The sequence below is a fragment of the Camelus bactrianus genome, chromosome 13 (assembly GCF_048773025.1).
Source record: "Camelus bactrianus isolate YW-2024 breed Bactrian camel chromosome 13, ASM4877302v1, whole genome shotgun sequence".
NCBI lineage: Eukaryota > Metazoa > Chordata > Mammalia > Artiodactyla > Camelidae > Camelus > Camelus bactrianus.
In genome coordinates, this window is record NC_133551.1 from 31,519,806 (window position 1) to 31,538,311 (window position 18,506).

General features: G+C 35.7%; 1 protein-coding gene across 2 annotated transcripts in view; it reads right to left on the reverse strand.

The window, feature by feature from the left end:
- RAVER2 (ribonucleoprotein, PTB binding 2) overlaps positions 1–18,506 on the reverse strand; it is a 98,472-nt gene that overhangs the window by 73,025 nt on the left and 6,941 nt on the right. For both annotated transcript variants that reach the window (XM_010949966.3, XM_045512441.2), the window contains exon 2: positions 4,838–4,904. In XM_010949966.3, coding sequence (XP_010948268.3) covers positions 4,838–4,904 — 67 coding nt within the window. The remainder of the gene's footprint in view (positions 1–4,837; positions 4,905–18,506) is intronic.

Consider the following 18,506-nt stretch of genomic DNA (forward strand, 5'->3'; position numbering starts at 1 on the left):
AACTAATTCTGTGGGATTTTTTTTGAGGCATAAATCAAATGACATTATATTAGTTTCAGGTACAGAGCTGATAATTCAATATTTGTATATGTTGTGAAATAATCACCACAATAAGTCTAGTTAACTTCCATTAGTATACATAGTTACAAAAACTGGGGTGGGAAGAATGAGAACTTTCAACTTTCTTAACAACTTTCAAATATGCACTACAGTATTATTAACTATAGTAACCATACTATACATTATGTCTCTATAACTTATTTATTTTATGACTGGAAATTTGTACCTTGAGACTCCCTTCACCCATTTCGCCTAAACCCTACCCCCAGCCTCTGGCAATGACCAATCTGCTCTCTGTATGTATAAACTCATGGGTTTTGTTTGTTTAGATTTCACCTATAAGTGAGATTATACAGTATTTGTCTCTGACTTATTTCACTTCGCATACTGCCCTCAAGGCCTACCCATATTGTCACAAATGACAAGATTTCTCTTTAAATATTCCACTGTCTATATATACCACATCTTCTTTAACCATTCATCCATTGGTAACCACTCAGGTTGTTTCCACGTCTTAACTATGGTAAACAATACTGAAATGAACATGGGAGTACATACATCTTTTCGAGTTAGTGTTGTTTTCTTCAGATTAATACCCAGAAGTGAAACTGCTGGACAATATGGTAGCTTCAGTTTTAATATTTTGAGGGCACTCCATACCATTTCCCATAGTTGTTGCACCAATTTGCATTCCCACTAACAATGTACAAGGATTCTCTTTTCTCCACATCCTCTCTAAAGTGATTTCTTGTTTTAGTAACTATTCTAACAAGTGTCAGGTGACATATCATTGTCACTGTGATTTGCATTTCCCCAATGATTAATGATGCTGAGCATTTTTCCATGTATCTGTTGGCAATCTGTATGCCTATTTTGGAAACATGTTTATTCAGATCCTCTGCCAAGTTTCTAATAAGAATGTTTATTCTGCTGCTACTGAGCTGTATGAGTGCATTATATTATGGATGTTGGCCCTTTATCAGATATATGATTTGCAAATATTTTTTCTCATTAAGCAGGCTGCCTTTGCATGTTAATGGTTTCCTTTGCTGCGCAGAAGCTTTTTAGTGTGATGTAGTCCCACTTGTATATTTTTACTTTTCTTGCCTTTACTTTAGTATCAAATCCAAAAAACCATCACCAAGACTGATATGAAGCAGCTTACTGCTGATGTTTTCTTCTAGGAATTTTATGATTTCAGGTCTTACATTCAAGTCTTTAAGCCTTTCCAAGTTCATTTTTGTGTATGATGTAAGATAGTGGTCCAATTTCAGTCCTTTGTCTGTGGCTGTCCAGTTTTCCCAATACCACTTACTGAAAAGATTGTCCTTTCCCCATTGTATATTTTGGTTCTTTTGTCCTAAATTAACTGACCATATATGTGGGGGGTTATTTCTGGGCTCTCTATTCTGTTCCACTGATCTGTGTGTGTGTTTTTATGCCAACACCATACTGTTTTGATTATTATAGCTTTTTAATATACTCTGAAATCTGTGATGCCTCCAGCATTGTTCTTCCTTCTCAAGACTGTGCAGGATATTCTGCAATTACATAAAATTTTTAGAATTATTCTATTTCTGTGAAAAATGCCAATGGAATTTTGATAGGGACTATACTGAATGTGCAGATTGTTTTCAGTAGTGTGGACATTTTAACAATAGTACTTCTTCCAGTCTATAAGCATGGAATATCTTCCATTTATTTGTATATTCTTCAACTTCTTTCATTAGTGTATTAATAGTTCTATTGTGATCTTTTTTTTTTTCTTTCAGCTAAAAAGAAAAGATGTTGCCCCGTGGACTTCTCATTGCATTCTCTCCAAGAAATACACATTTTGATCTTTTCCCATCTAAATATAATATGTCCCTTTTGGGGGCTTTTTAAAAGATTTTTCTCTTTATCACTAATTGCAAGCAATTTGATTACAATGTACCTTATTGTAGTTTTTTTCATATTTTTGTGCTTGAAGTTGGTTAAGCTTTGGTGATCTCTGAGTTTAAAGTTCTCATCAAATTTGTAAATTTTTGAAACATTAATCCTTTAAATATTTTTTTCTGCATTATTTGCTCCTTCAGAGACTCCATTACTCCAATATTAGAACTCTTGGAGTTTGCCCAGAGTTCACTGATACTCTGTTCAGGTTTTATAATTTTTTTCTGTTTCGTTTTGGTTACTTCTATCTCTATGTACTCAAGTTCACTAATCTTTTCTTCCTCAATATCTACTCTGCTGCTAATTCCATCTACTGTATTTTTCATCCCAGACATTGTAGTTTTCACCTCTAAAAGTGTGACTTAAAGTATTTTTTAATATCTTCCATCATCTTAGTATGTTCAATTTTTACTATCAATTCTTGTACATATGGACTACAGTTATAAAACCTGTTTTAACATCCATTTTCATTAGTTCATCTGTTTCCGTTTCAGATTAGTTTTGAGTGACTGATTTTTCTCCTCATTATGGGTTATATTTTCCTGCTTTGTCATATCTGGTAATATTTAACTGGATACCAGACATAGTGAATTTTTACCTTGCTGGCTACTGGATGTTTTTGTAGTCATACAAGTATTCTGGAGTTTTGTTCTGGGTTGTATTAAGTTATCAGGAATGAGCTTGACCCTATCGTGTCTCACTTTAAAATTTTTGACATCATTAGTCTAGAGTTAATTTTCTCCACTCTTGAGACAAAACACTTCTGTATATGCCTTCTGATCAACCATGAGTTATGCTGTCTACTATCCTAGCTGGCGAGAATAGCACCACTCCCAGGCCTGTGTGGGCTACAGTGCCTGTGGTCAATATTTACAACAGTGAAATGGTACATAACCTACGAGTCAGTAATTCACCTGTGGAGAGACAGCTGCAATGTATTTTAGAAGACAAGTAAAAGCATAGTCATTACAGCATTGTTTGAAATACTGGAAAAGTTAAAGCTTCTTAATGTCTATCAATAATGAGTGGATTTATCAGTGGGGATAAATTCACAGAACAGAATGATACACAGTAGTTTAAATCAATGAACTAGAGCTATATGTATCAATGTGGAAAGACCTAAAAAAACAGGTATAGGTCAGAAAAAAAAAAAAAGCAAGTTGCTAAATGAAAAGTACAGTAGAATACTATTTGTGTTAAGTTTTTAAAAACATCAAGTACAACACTGTTAACTTTACATATAGTAAAATTTCAGGCATTAGTTGGGATGTTTTGGCAAGAAACAGCTCCACAATTTCAATTGCTTAACAAAATGAAAGGGTTTTTTTCTTGTTGTTCTTCATGCTGCATATCCCATGCTTGAAGGAAAGAAGGATGGAAAGAAGGACAGACGGAAGGAAGAAAGGAAGGAAGCAAGCTTTGCTCATTAAAATCATACTGGGACTTATGTTTAAAGAGGTTCTACAACCTTCCTCAATCACTTTAGCAAGTAGAGGGGTGAGCAGGGAGTGCATCGCATGCTAGCTCTGAAATCTTCTACCTGGAGGGGATACATGTCACTTCATTCATCGAAAAGGAAATCATATGCCCACTGGTAACTTCAAGGAGAGACAGGGAAGCACTATCTCACCTCATGCCCAGAAGAAAAAGAACCTGTGAACAGCTCTAATGACTACCACAGTATAACAGCACAGATTGCAAAGTATACACCAAATTCCTAAGTGCCTGTCCTCAGGTAAGCAGGGAGGGAGGGAACAGAATCAGAGAGGTACAGGAACTTGATCTCATGTTTAACTGCAATGTTTCTTTTCACAATTTTTTGTAAGTCAGAAAAAAATTAATGCAGAATTCCTAACCATACTTTAGAAGTTCTTAATTAATAGTTCTATATTTGGGTTCTAGCATCTGTATCTTTTTAATGACCAAAAATACTTTTAAAAAAAACATTTTAACTGAGATATAACTGACATACAACACTGTAACAGTTTCTAGTGTACGACAGAATGATTTGGTATTTGTATATACATGAAATAATCCCCACAATAAGTCTAGTTAACACCTGTCTCCATACACAGCTAAAAATTTTTTCTTGGAATGAGAACTCTTAAGATCTACTCTCTCAGCAACATTCAAGGATGCAACACACTATTATTAACTATAGTCATCCTTATAAATTACATCCCCAAGACTTTTTTTTTTAATAACTGGAAGTTTGTACCTTTTGACCCCCTTCACCTATTTCATCTATCCCTTATAAAAAAATATTTTAAAAACATAAAATATTTCTATGAAGTATTTGCTAACTTGGGAGTCTGCCTGTATATGACTGTTCGAACACCCTCCACACATTTCCTTATTTTTTAAGTCATCTCAGAGAGATGTTTTTGAACATTTACATATCATATGTACACAAAGAAGATAATCTAGTTCAGACTTTTAATCTCAGATATAAAACTAACACACAGAATAATTAAACAATTTCCCCAATTTGTATAACTCAAGGTCCAATCACATAATCTAGTCACTAAGTCCATACAGCAATATTATTAAAAACTGAAAGATACTAAGCAGATCAAAAACACTCATTATAATTTTATAACATTAGAACATTCATTATAAAAATTCATAAAGCTCTAGTAACATTATATTATTTTACGTATAATTTTAAAAACCAGTGCAACTGCACTTTCTGGCTTATTTTTTATTGAGGTATAGTTGATTTACAATATGATATTAGTTTCAGATGTATAACATAGTGATTTAAAAAAGACATGAAGCTAATTTGATCTCTAATGACGACATGTAGAATTAAAATAAAATCAGGTGCTGAGAACTGAAATCTTACCTGTTCGCTTATTTCTGTCCACATAACAATATTTTAACTCATAGTCTTGTAATAAATCATGAACTTCCTGAAAGAGACAAAACATGAGCTCAATACACACAGAAATGCAGTTAGTGGAAAATACACAGTCCTCACTTTAAATTTACGCTGATACCTTGACACAGCATGGGCCAAACACACCACTGCAGCTCTCAAACTTCACCTGAAATCCCATGCATCCTTTGAAATCCCAGCTCAAATGTTCTTCCACGAAGCTTTTTAAAATTCTTTTCCACAGAACGTCACCCCTCCCACCTCTAGCAATGGTCATACTTTATTTATGCCTCTCTTACAGAAATCATATTCAACATTTCTACTTGTGTACTACATTCTGAGTTTTTAACAAGTATTACACTTGTTGATGGTTGTAGCACCAGCATGTAGAACAAAGAGATAGAAATTATAAACCTAATTCAGAGATTCCTGGGTATGAAAAAAGGAACAACCATCAAGGTATAGTATGTAGTCCAATTTATTTCTTGGCTCCCCAAGATTTTTAAACCAGCTGTCTTATTTGTTCAGCTTCTATTAATAATCCAGTCTGAACTTTTAAATTCTGATATCGTAACTACCATTCAGCTGGGAAAGTATAGTGTATTTCATCTGTTTTTCCCCAAACCTTTCTATTAAGTTGATAATACTCAAATACAGGAACTGTATTTTATATATTTGTATACTATCCACATTGCTTTGCATATGCTAGGCACTCAAATATACATTAAAGTGAATATAACTTATTTTGTCATTGACTTGATATATTTGGCCTTGAAAATTTTACTGACAGATGTAGTTATTATTTTTTTAAAGGAATTGGACTATCACATAAGTGGACATTTGGACTCCAGATCAGAGAGGTACAGCCAACCTACTCTATATTGCAAATGAATAAACTAAACAGACATAAGTGCTAGAATGTTGTCTGCAATCTAAATTAATTAATTCAATAATAATCATTCTTATTACTGCCATAGTTACGACAGTTAACATCATCTAGCTTTTACTAGGCACCAGAGCACTGAACTCACCCTTTTTATTAAAAAGCAGGAAACCAGAGCTGAGCAAATTCAAGTGACTTGCCAAAGTCTTATACTTAGCCATTTGCTGAGTGTAGATTCACCAGTGGGTCCGGTTCCAGGGACCACACTCTTCACCTCTGTGCTATACTGCCTTATTCCCTCCAGGATTAACTAAAAATAGTGCATCACCACTAATAGTTACAAAAGCAATACCATCAATGCCCTAAGAAGTGATCATATGGAAACGGAAAATAAGAGAACAGTTACAAGTTGAGAAATATTTTCTTTTAACCCAATGGAAGGGGTGGGGGTAAGAGTGATATAATAGGCAAGGTATAGAAACAGTGCTGGGTGGGAAAAAAGACAGTCATCTATGATAAAAGAAAGATAAGATAAAGTTGGTAACTTTATATTCTTTATTACTAAGACAGTATTAGAAAAGTTTTAAATTACCAATTCTATAAAATACTGTTTGATGAATTATATAGTAATATGATGAATAGATACAGATTTATTTATATATTACCATGGTAATTTTTTAATCTTGCAAGCTTCAACGTTTCCTTGGACTTAAAAGACAGATAGTGTATTCTTTGTTAATAAAACATAACTCTCTCAACAGCATACCACACACATCTTGCCAATCGGCTAATTTAATACTTTATACAGAAGGTGACACAGTTTTGTTTGAAGGATCCAGTGTATGCTTTTACTTGCACAGACTCTAATCTCTCATTTCACTAGTTAACAGCTGTCAAATGCCAGATAAAGAAAACATGATACTGCTCTTCATATTATCAAGTACTCATAAACAAATGACATATTATGTTTCTCATTTAGCTGACAGAACCACCTGAGAGAGATCTGAAGCTTTCAAAGATGCATTTTGCAACTTAGGGATTTTATTTTTAAGACACCCATAATTCTAAACATAGCTTTCCTATGTATCAGATGTGGAATACACATTTTGCCAACTGGGAAACTTTTCAAAGCTCCCTGCAAAGAAAAAAACAATTATTTTTCTCCATGCCCTCATTGTTTTGACCCAGGCAAAAGTGGGTCACCCCTCAATTTGAGCCTCAGCAAGTTGGACAAATTAAAAACTTAAAACCTGAAAGAGAGCCCTAACAACCATTTGCCAAAATTCTACTCTGCTCCACCACACAAAACCGAAAGGACTAAAATTATGCCTCCCTGTAGTAATCTCGCTTTAGGACATTTCTATTAACTTACAAGCTAATTTTAAGGAACGAGACAGCAATTCTGATGATAACACTTTGTCCTCTGGCAATATCATTTACCAACTTCTTACAGTAACATGAGTTCATCAAAACTGATTATTATTAGATAGCTTTAGAAACCTATTTCCAGACCAGATTCACCATCATTCCCTGGGGAGAAGTTCAATAGCCTTCAAGTCAAAGCAATCAGTCAACTAACCTTCCAAAAGTTAAGTAAGCATTGTTCCAGCTGGTCTGGACTTCTTCCTGAATGAAACCCAGCCTAAGTCTTAAACTTGAATCATATAAGAGAAGAGGCATCGAGAATCCGGGCTCAAAGGAAATCTTTGAGATCATACAGTCCAACATCCTACTCAGTGCAAGCATTTCTCTTACAGCATTCGTGATGTCCTAACTGTTGGAATAGTTCTGTTATAGACTTTGGGGTCTTCTAAGCCCATTGCAGACTTATGTGCTTAAAAAAAAGGCTTTCGTAGATAAAGCACTCTTCTTTTATTTTTTTTAAAGCACTCTTCCACTTTTTTTTGGAATAAAAAAAGTTTTATTTATTTTCTTTTAAAATTTTAAGTGATTTGATAATACAACAGGATTATCTGTAACACATATTATGGGGCATAATAATGAAATAAGCACACAGGAGCTCCAGCAAACTTAAAGACTAGAACACTGGCAACGCTTTTCCGTCATACTATGCCTTCCCTCACTCGCCCATCCCCCATAGCTGGTGTTCTCACATAGGTTTGTAATTCCAAACAATGTCATTTTAGCTTACTTGTTCCTGAGCTTTATAAAAACGGTATTATGCTATTTTTAACCTTCTGTGCCCTACTTTTTATATTCAATACTCTGTTTTTAAAATTCATTCATGAGCCACATGGCTATTATTTATTCAGTACTGTTTAATATTCCATTCAGTGATTACAGTATGATTTACAGATCTATTTTTCTATCAGTGAATATTTGACTTGTTTCCAGGTTGTTGCTATTTTTCTATTTATATATATATATTTTTCTTTCAATATATGTTTTTAAAACTACTACAGCCTTCTTGTAAATTTTATGTATCTCCTGGTGTTCATGTGCAAAAGTTTCTGAAAGAGTGAAATTCCTGGGCTGTACACATGTAAATGATCACCTTTACAAGAAAGTGCCAACTTCTTTACCAGAATGATTGTAAAGGTCTACATTCCCATTAACAGTATGTGAGAGTCCTTACAATGCTTGGTCTCATTAGATTCTTAAATTTTGTCAATTTAGTGGATATAAAATCATACCATGTTGTACTCGATTTGTATCCCCTTGATTAATAAAGCATTGTGCTGGTTAGTTTTCTGTGTGAACTTAGCTCCAGAATCCAGTTACTTACTTAAACCCTAATTTAGGTGTTGCTGTAATGGTATTTTACAGATACGGTTAATATCTACAATCAGTTTACTCTAAGTGAAGGAGATCACCTTAGATAATGTGGGTGGGCCTCATCTAATCAGTTGAAGGCCTTCAGCATGAAAATTGAGGTATTCTGGAGAAGCAATCCTTTCTCATGACTGTACATCAACACCCACCTGAGTTTCTAGCTGCTGGCTGGCCTAACAGATTTTAGTCTAGCCAGTTCCCACAATCAATCAATCAACTTTTCTCTATATATGTATTGTATAAATATATATTAACATAAATATTATATATAATCTGCTTTACAGAAGAATTCTGATACAGGTATCTTTTCATATTTATTTACCATTTGTTTACTTCCTCTTCTGATAAACATTTACTTATCTCTACTGCCCATTTTTCTATTGTGTTTGTCTTTTATTGACATGTAAGAGTTTTCTGTTTTTGTTTTTAATACTCTGGATACTAATCCTCTGGGGAAGCATATTATAAATGTATTCCCCTAGTAAGTGGTCTGTCATTTTGTTTATTTGTGGGTACTTCTGGTAAAGAGAGGTTTTTCATTTAATGAAGCCAAAATTATCAATTTTTCCCTTTACAATTTGTTCTTTTTGTGCCTTATGAAATTCTTTCCTGACCAAGGTCATAAAGATATTTTGTCTTTAAACAGTTTTAAAATTTTTTCTTTCACTTATCAGTTTTTAGACAGCTGGAGTTAAGCATATTATATTAGCCACAATGTCCAGTGCAATCTTGAACAGAAGTGATACTGGTATTGCCTGTAATCTCAAGGGAAATTTTTCAATATTTCACCATTGAATATGATTGCTTTTGTTTTTCCTAGATAATCTTTAAGTTTGAGGAACTTCTTTCCTGTTTGCTATGAGTTTTTATTATGAATGGGTGCTAAATTTTATCAAATTTTATCAAATGCTCTTTCTGCATCTATTGAGATGACTTAAGTTCCATCTTCATGCCAGTGATCTCCAAATTCTTTATTTCCACCTCAAATTTCTCTCCTTGGCTCCATACCTATATATGCTATAACCTATAACTGCTTGCCTACAACTTCATTTGAATGTTCCACACCAGGTAATACTTTTTTTGGCCCAAGACAAGGCCCATCATATGATACCTTTTGTGATACTGGCTGAGTAAATGCGGTGTCAATTTTAACTTGGCTAAATATTTAACAGCTTTCAATGCAGCTGTTTTGTTGGTAAGTTCATTTGAATACCAACTTTTTGCCAAGGAACATTTTGACTTGGCCTAAAAAAAATTAATAAACATTCAGCTTTTTATTAGTTATATAATAGCAATAATCTTCTCAATGATGACTTTATCCCAGGCACTTTATTGAAATAATCTTGCTTAACCCTAACAACCCCATGATCTGGATTTTAAAGTTGGAGGTTATTATCCAGATTCTGAAGCTGAGGATGTTGAACCCTAGAGAAGGGACTTACATAGACAGTAGGTAGTGAATTTGGGATTCAAAGCCAGGTTGACAGACTCTGGGGCAAACACAATGAACTACTATTACACACACACACACACACACACACAGCATCTCAAGTATCACCAATATAAAATTAAAATCTATGAACTATTCAATCTCAGCACATTCTTCATGCTTACTGCATCACTAACTTCCTAACCTTAGGACAGAGACCAGAGTAAGAACCCAATTTGAAAGATAAAAATAAAAACAACATAATCTCACTCTTTGACAGCTAGAAATCTGAATGCATCACTCCCTTTGTTTAAATATTTCAACGTATCTTCATTTCCCTTAAAACCCAAATTCTTTTATATGGCTTATAATCATCTGGTCCTGCTTAATGTGCTGATCTTATACTGAACCAGAACCTCTCTCAAATGCTGTGCCTCGGCCACGGTACGCTAATTATTGGTCATGCTTTTTCTTTTCTTTAGGACTTGTTGTATCTTGTTACTACTACTATGAATATTCCTCACCTCTTTCTTTCTTTCCCTTCCCCTAGTTAACTTCTCTCTTCCTGAGTTTCAGCTTAAATGAGTTTCTCTAAGAAGCCTTTCTGAATCTCCCAAGTGTGGAGTAGACATCTTTCTTCTGTGTTCCCACAGTATTTTCTACTTCCTCCATCACAACACTTACAGTGCTTGTCATCTGTATTTTAACTGCTCATATACCTGTATCTTCATTAGACTGTAGGCTTAGTAATAGTAAATACCATATATCTGCCTTGTTTGCAGAAAGGTCTCCAACATCTGGCAAAAAGCAGACCTTGAATGTCTGTTAAATGCATGAATATTTATTTCTACAGGTTGCTTTTATCAACTCCAATACAGTATTTTTTTCTAAGATGATTTTATAATCTGAACATAAACCAATATATTTCAAGTACACAAAAAGGAAAAAAATTGAAAATACTCTTTACACTAACCTAATACCTAATTCACTTAAAAGAAAATATTCAACATATCTCAAATTAATATTATACATCTAGCCATAAGAGGTTCTCCTTGAGCAGTTTTTGTTTGCAGATATCCCCAGGGGATGGATTTATCTCTCCCAAATAATAACCATACATAACCACAATCTCCTTTTCCCTGACACAAATGTTTTTTCTCTCAAATTATTTCCTGGATGTACCACTGTATTCATTTTCCATTGCTGTGCAACAAATTAGCACAAATTAAACTGCTTAAAACAATGCCCATTTATTATCTCTCACTTCTGTGTGTCAAAATTCCAGCCATGCTCAAGTGAGTTCTCTGCTTAGGATCTCTCAAGGCCAAAATCAAGGTCTTAGGCAGACTGGACTCTTATCTAGAGGCTCTAAGGAAGAAGGCACTTCCACTCATTAAGGCAGTTAGCAGAATTCAGTTTTTTGTGGTTGTAGAATGGAAGTCTCCGTTTTCTTGCTGTCATCAGCTGGGGACCACTCTCCACTCCTAGAAACAGCTCTAAAATCCTCATACATGGCCCACTCCATCTTCAAACCCAGCAACAGAGCGTCAAATCCTTCTTGTGCTTCAAATCATCAGACTTCTCCCTCTGCTACTAGTCACAGAAAACTCTGCTTTTAAAGGGCTAGTATGATTAGATATGGCCCACCTGGATAATCTCCGTTCCAATAACCTTCAATCAACTGATTAGTAATCTTAATTACATCTGCAAAACTCCCCTTTTGTCATGTAACAATCACACATGTGATACTTCGTCACATTCACAGTTCCATGGATTAAAAATCTTGCAGGGCCATTTCCAAAATCTGCTACCACAGCTACCCCTAATAATAGATCTCACTTACTGTACACTTACCCATATATTTTACACAAAATACCTTATTTAATGTCTCAGGTTTCAGAGTGCAAGCAAAGTGAGGAGGACACCCACACAGCAGGAAAACCCAGCACAGAATGTCAGAACTCAGGTAAGTGTCGCTGCCCAGTGGAGGAGGAGGGAGCCTATGCTGGATGAGGTGGGCATCTGCAAGGGGGAGGGGACAGACATCTGCAGTGGTGATGGAAGATTCATTACTTAGAAGAGGATTGTTCAAATAGGTAAATATAAGAGGGTTAATGAACACCAGGTTTCTCACTGAAAGGAAAAAAAGTAATGAATATGGAATGGGAGAAAACCAGAAGGAACTCTATGGTGTCAGGCTACAATCTGATGTGTGAGTATGAACTCACTGCTTCCTACAGGTAGATGTAGGTGTACATATACGTGTGTGCACACATACATACACTCACACATTCTCTAGCTCTGCCTACTAAGGGGAACAGATAGCAGTGGCATCTCAATGGTAGTGAGTAAAACCAGCTCCCAGGTCTTGGCTTCCTAACAGTACTTTCCCCTAGAAGAAATTAGGCTCTGTAACAGTCCTCTAGGGCTGCCCTAGCAGAATATCACAGACAACAGAAACGTATTTTCTCATGGTTCTGGATGTTAGAATTCTAAGATCCAGGTTCTAGTTGATTTGGTCTCTACTGAAATCTTCCTGGCTTGCAGACAGCCACCTTCTCACTGTGTCATCACACGGCCTTTCCTTGGTGCTTGCACACATTGGGGTGTGTGTAGGGGGGTGAGACACACAACAGAGAGAGAGCTCTCTGGTGCCTTTTCTTCAATGGCATTAATCCTATCAGATCAGCACTCCACACTAATGATCTCCTTTAACTTTAATTACTTCCATAGAGATGCCATCTCCAAATATAGCCACATTGGGGGTTAGGGCTTCAACATATGAATTTGGGGGAACACAAGCATTCAGTCTATAACAGGTGCCTTCATGAAATGGCTGATTCAAGGACTAAAGCACAGAAAGTACAAAATAAGCTGCAACATCTAATTGTGTCAAAAGCAAAGGAAGTGCTCAGTGAATGATGAGGACATGTCAAAAGTATACAGGACCAATAGCCAAGATACAGAAGCAATCTGAGTGTCCATCAAAAGATGAATGGATAAAGAAGATGTGGTGTGTACATACATATACAGTGGAATACCAGCCATAAAAAATAATGAAATTCTGCCATTTGCAACATGGTTGGACCTAGAGGATGCTATGCTTAAGGAAATAAGTCAGAAAAATATTGTATGTTATCCTTTTCATATGTGGAATATAAATGAAACTAATGGATGAATATAACAAAACAGAAACAGACTCACAGATACAGAAAATAAACTAGTGGTTACTAGTGGGGAGAGGGAGTTGGGAAGGGCACAATAGGGGTAGGGGATTAAGAGGTACAAAGTACTATGTATAAAACAAGATACTGTAATACATAACACAGGAATACAGCCAATGTATTACAATAACTCTAAATGGAGTATAATCTAGAAAAATACTGAGTTAATACACTGTTGTATATCTGAAACTAATATAATTATTAATACTGTAATAATTTTTTTAAAAAAGGACATAGGACTCTTCCCTTAAGTGTATACTGGAATTAGTGACTTATTTCCAAGGACTAGTGAATGGGAAAAATAGTATCTTTACAGAGGAGTGATGTGGCAGACATCATCTCAAGCAGATGATTAAGGTTAACATCACCAGTGGTTAGTCATGTTAACATCATGTCCCCCCTGAAATGATATAATCATTAGTGGACTTCAACTCTGTGGAATTCCTCCCAAAATTCCATAACCCTAATCTCTCACGAGAAAAACATCTTCCAAATTGGAATTAAGGTGCATTCTAAAAAATTCCGGACTAAACTATAAACGTCATGAAAAACAAGGAAAGACTGAGAAACTGGTGCAGAACAGAGACTAAGGAGACGTGATGACTAAATGCAGTGTGGTCCCCTGGATTGGATCCTGGAACAGGAAAAAGACATAATTGAAAACACGAGTGAAATCCAAACAGTCTGCAGTTCAGTTAGTAATGATGTATCAATGTTAATTTCTTAATCTTGACTAATGTACCTTGGTTATATAAGATGTAATATTAGGGGAAACTGGGTAAAGAATATACAGGAATTCTGCATACAATCTTTATAACTTCTTTTGTAAATCCAAAATTATTCCAAAATAAAAAGTTTATGTAAAAAGAGGACATAGGAGCCAGCTTGAAGGAGATCCCACTGCCCAAGTGTAAAACAATTAAAGCATCAAAATAAGTAATGATAGTAATAAAGTATAACCCATCGAACAACACAGGAAACCAAGAGTTTGTCTTGTATATAAAGTAATAAATGAGTAAACTGAACACCTGCAGCGATATTGTAGGTTCAGTTCCAGACCACTACAATAAAGCAAATATTGAAATGAAGCAAGTCACATACATTTTTTTTTGGTTTCCTAATGCATATGAAAGTTACATTTACACTATACTGGAGTCTCGTAAGTGCAAAAACATTATGTCTCAAAGTACATACCTTAATTAAAAGATACTTTATTGCTAAAAAATTGCTATCCATCATCTGAGCTTTCAGTGTGATACTCTTTTTGCAGTAGTAACATCAAAGATCACTGATCACAGATCACCATAACAAATATAATAATGAACAAGTTTGAAATACTGTGAGAACTACCAAAATGTGACAAAGAGACATAAAGTGAGCAAAGACTGTTGGAAAAATGGTGCCGACTTGCTTGATGCAAGATTGCCACAAATCTTCAATTAGTAAAAAACGCAGTATTTGTGCAGCACAAATAAAGCAAAGAACACTAAAGCAAAGTGTGCCTGTAGAATGTTTACAGTCTTAATTATATCTCCTCTCAAAATTCTCATGAATTACAAAGAGAAAGACCTTGCATGGAGAAGCCTGGCTGATGTCACTTTAATAAAAGTCAGTCAGAGTGATCAAAGTTAACTTCATCAACAATGGGACACATCTAAAACGTGCACCACCCTGGGATATTCCTGCCAAGGATACATAACTTGGATCTAATTATGCAGAATTAATCTAACTATAAAAAATGTCCAAATTGAAGGACACTCTATAAAAGTAACTGGCCTGTAATTTTCAAAAGGGTCAAGGTTGTAAAAGTCAAGTTACTTCACACTGAAGAAGACTAAAGACAACAACTAAATGCAATATGTGATTCTGAATTGTATCCTTTCACTATAAAAGATGTTACCGGCAGAACTTAAACATGATCTGAAGGTTAGATGGCAGTATTTTGAGTCTGATGGTTGTGATGTGCTTATGCTAGAGAAAGTCCATATTTGTAAGAAATACACAATAAAGTACTCAGGCTGGCAGAGAGTTAGGTCAGCACTCACTCTCAAACAGCCCAGGAAAAAAGTTCTTAGTACTGTACTTACAACTTTTCTGTAAGTTTGAGATCACTTCAAAATTTAAAATGTCCCAGGGTGGGAAGGGATAAATTCGGGAGTTTGAGATTTACAAATGCTAGCCACTATACACAAAAACAGACTAAAAAAAAGTTTCTGCTGTAGTAACCTTTAATGAAAAAATATGAAAATGAATACACATATGTATACGCATGACTGGGACACTGTGCTGTACACCAGAAATGGACACAGTGTAACTGATGGTACTTCAATTAAAAAAAAAAAAAAGTCCCAGATTCACATGTTCTTGTTTATTGCCAATACTTCTACTCTAGATCAGGATACAAAAACCCAATGAGGTATAAAGTCAGAAAGATGGAGGCTAACCTGGAATCAAAAGCAAGCAGCTGAACTTGAGAGTAATAGGAGATCCAAAGTCCAGGAAATAAGGCAAGCTGGGAACTGAAAGCAGATAATCACAGAGGAAAGATATAAAAACTGATTGGGGCCAAGGAGAGTAGAGCGAGGTGGGGCTGGGTGAAAGGGAATGGCAGGAAATGAGGCAAAGAATAGGAGTACAAATGCAGGCTCCAACAAATGCAGTGAATTCTAACGCTATTTTGGCATTCAGGTGGTAACAAATGTTTAACAGAAAGCTTCAAACACACAAAGGAAATGTACAAGCATAGGGACAAAGGAAATCTAAAGATAATGACAGTAAGTAAGCACAAAATTAAGCACCAAGTTTAGGGGCTCACAGTAAGTTAGAGACTCACAAACCTAACAAAAAAGAGAAACTTTTCTTAGCAACAAATGCTTATTGTGAATAGTCTTGATACGTTTTAAAGAGACACGTTCTTTATATTACTCTTTGACCTTTAACACACGTTAAGTGGGAAATATTACACTGTAATATCCTGGACTCTAAGGAAAAAATGTTTGCACATCCACTCTGTGCCAGCACACTGTGAGTGTCAGTACTGCTGCGGGACCAGAAAACCATGAGCTTTTACATCAACCATGATGTAACACAGGTGTCTTTTCTGCAATGAAAATTAAGGAGGCTGATTCACATTCTTGCCCAGATGGAAGATCATCTCACCTATGCGTAACCATGGCCCACAGAAGTTTTTGATGAGAACTCTTCTGAAACAGCAGTTTTGGATCTACGCAAGTGGTCCACACTCAGGTGAAGTCCTAAAGACATGATCAAAATCACATCGGCTTCTCAGCCTAGATCGTAAGTCCCCCAGGGGGAGATTGGGGTAAGTCACAAAAGATCCATAACCCCTTGAAATTACGTGTAAATTTCGGTGCGCCTAAGCATATAAGCACTTTTCTGGAGAGAGGGTTTATAGCTTTCAACTTATTCATAAGCCATAAACAGTTGATTGATTGAATAATTACCTATGAATGAAGTTCGCTGCCAAAAAGCTAACAGTCTTAACAGTGCAAAATGTGTTCATCTTACAAGATAATCTTGAAAACCTGCCATGTGTCAGATGCATTAACAGAAGTATAGCATTTTAGAACAAATACGTGGGTAGTCTCCTTCTGTTTTAAATTTCCCTTGGAACAATGTGTCAGGTTCTAGATTAAACACTGATGACACAAAGTTAAGTATCACATAACCCCTGTCCTTTGAAACACAGTACAGTGTACGTGTGGAGGGGAATTACAATCATAATGTGTGTGATAAGAATATGAGCTTTGGAATCAAAAAAAACATTCGTTTTCTCCACTCTGCAACCAATCAGCTGAATGACTTTGGGCAAATTGCTTGACATCAATTTTGCATCTCTGTTTCCTTATCAATAAAATGGGAATAAAGTATTCTAATCTTACAGCCTTGAAAAAAGGATTAAATATAGAGTAAATGAAGCACAACGTACAGTGCCTGGCAACAGTTGGCACCCAATACACAGACGTTAATATTACTACAGAAATCCAGAGAAAAGGGAAATTTGCTCGGGCAGAGGGATTACAGGAAGATCTCAACTAGACCAGCATACTCAATTTTGGGTGCCACATATTAAGGGATGCGATGACAAAATGATAGTAGTGTATGTTCAGAGAAATATAAGATGGTGAAGAAACTTGAACTCATACCCTAAAAGGTACTGGTATGAAGGAAGTGAAGTTATACATTTAAAAAAAAAAGAAAAAAGAATACCATAAATTCTCTGTGTTACTGGAGGGAAGAAGTTGGATCAAGAAATTAAAATTTTGGGGAAATAAATTTTCTATATTTAATATAAATAAGACAAAACAACAAAAGCCATCTGAAGGTGGAGCAGGATACCTTACAAAGCAGTGATTTCTTTGAAACTAAAGGTGTTAAAAATGTGCTAGCACCCATGTGTTTAGGACTCTGTAAACTGGATTTGTCTAATAAGCAAAAGGGATGGATGAAAGGTATTTAACCATCCCTTTCCAATACTAAGATTTATGTGTTTTTAAATTAAGATTTTATATTATTTGGGATACTACTGGTTGGTAGTAACAGAAGACTCAACTTGAAACAATGAAAAATAAAGGGAATTTAGTGGCTTGCATAACTAAGATGTCCAGAGGTAGGTCAAGCTTCAGATATAGCTTGATCAGGTTTCCAGCTCAGCTTCTCAACTTTTTCTCTCTCTCTCTCTCCCCTTCTCTTTTTCAGGTCAGTCCTCCTTTGAATGTCTGCTCTGTCCTCAGACTGTCAGCTACAATCAGAGCAATGTGTCTCTGCATTCAAATCCCATGGGAAGAAAGAATTACTTAAACAACCAAACAAAAGTCCTAAGCTTCTTTATCATAGTAGGTTGAAATAATCACTAGGGCCAAGGGACTACCATGTACTGACTAGCTTAAGTCCAGGTTATTGCCCATCTTTTAACCAATTCCAATGGCAAAAGGGAAGACTCCTGTTTGTTGGTTTATGTCACCTCTGTGGATGGGGACAGAGAGTAAACCCAAACAATTAATAAATAATGAAGGAGGAGTAGGTCCTCAAAGGAAAATCTGGGTGCTATTACAAGAGAGGAAGCACGGAGACTGAGCAGGCAACAGCGTAAGAGGTCTCAGCAAGAAACAGATGGCACGTTCAAAAACTAGTAAGTGGAGAGAAGTTTTTAAACAGACTATCTACAAAGGCTTGAAGAAAGCCCATAGTTAGCGAAAGTCCCCTGCAACCCCTAGGCCTAGGAAGGGAAGGGGAACAATGACAACAACCCAGAGAGCTTAACTGCATGGACAGATCCACTGGAAA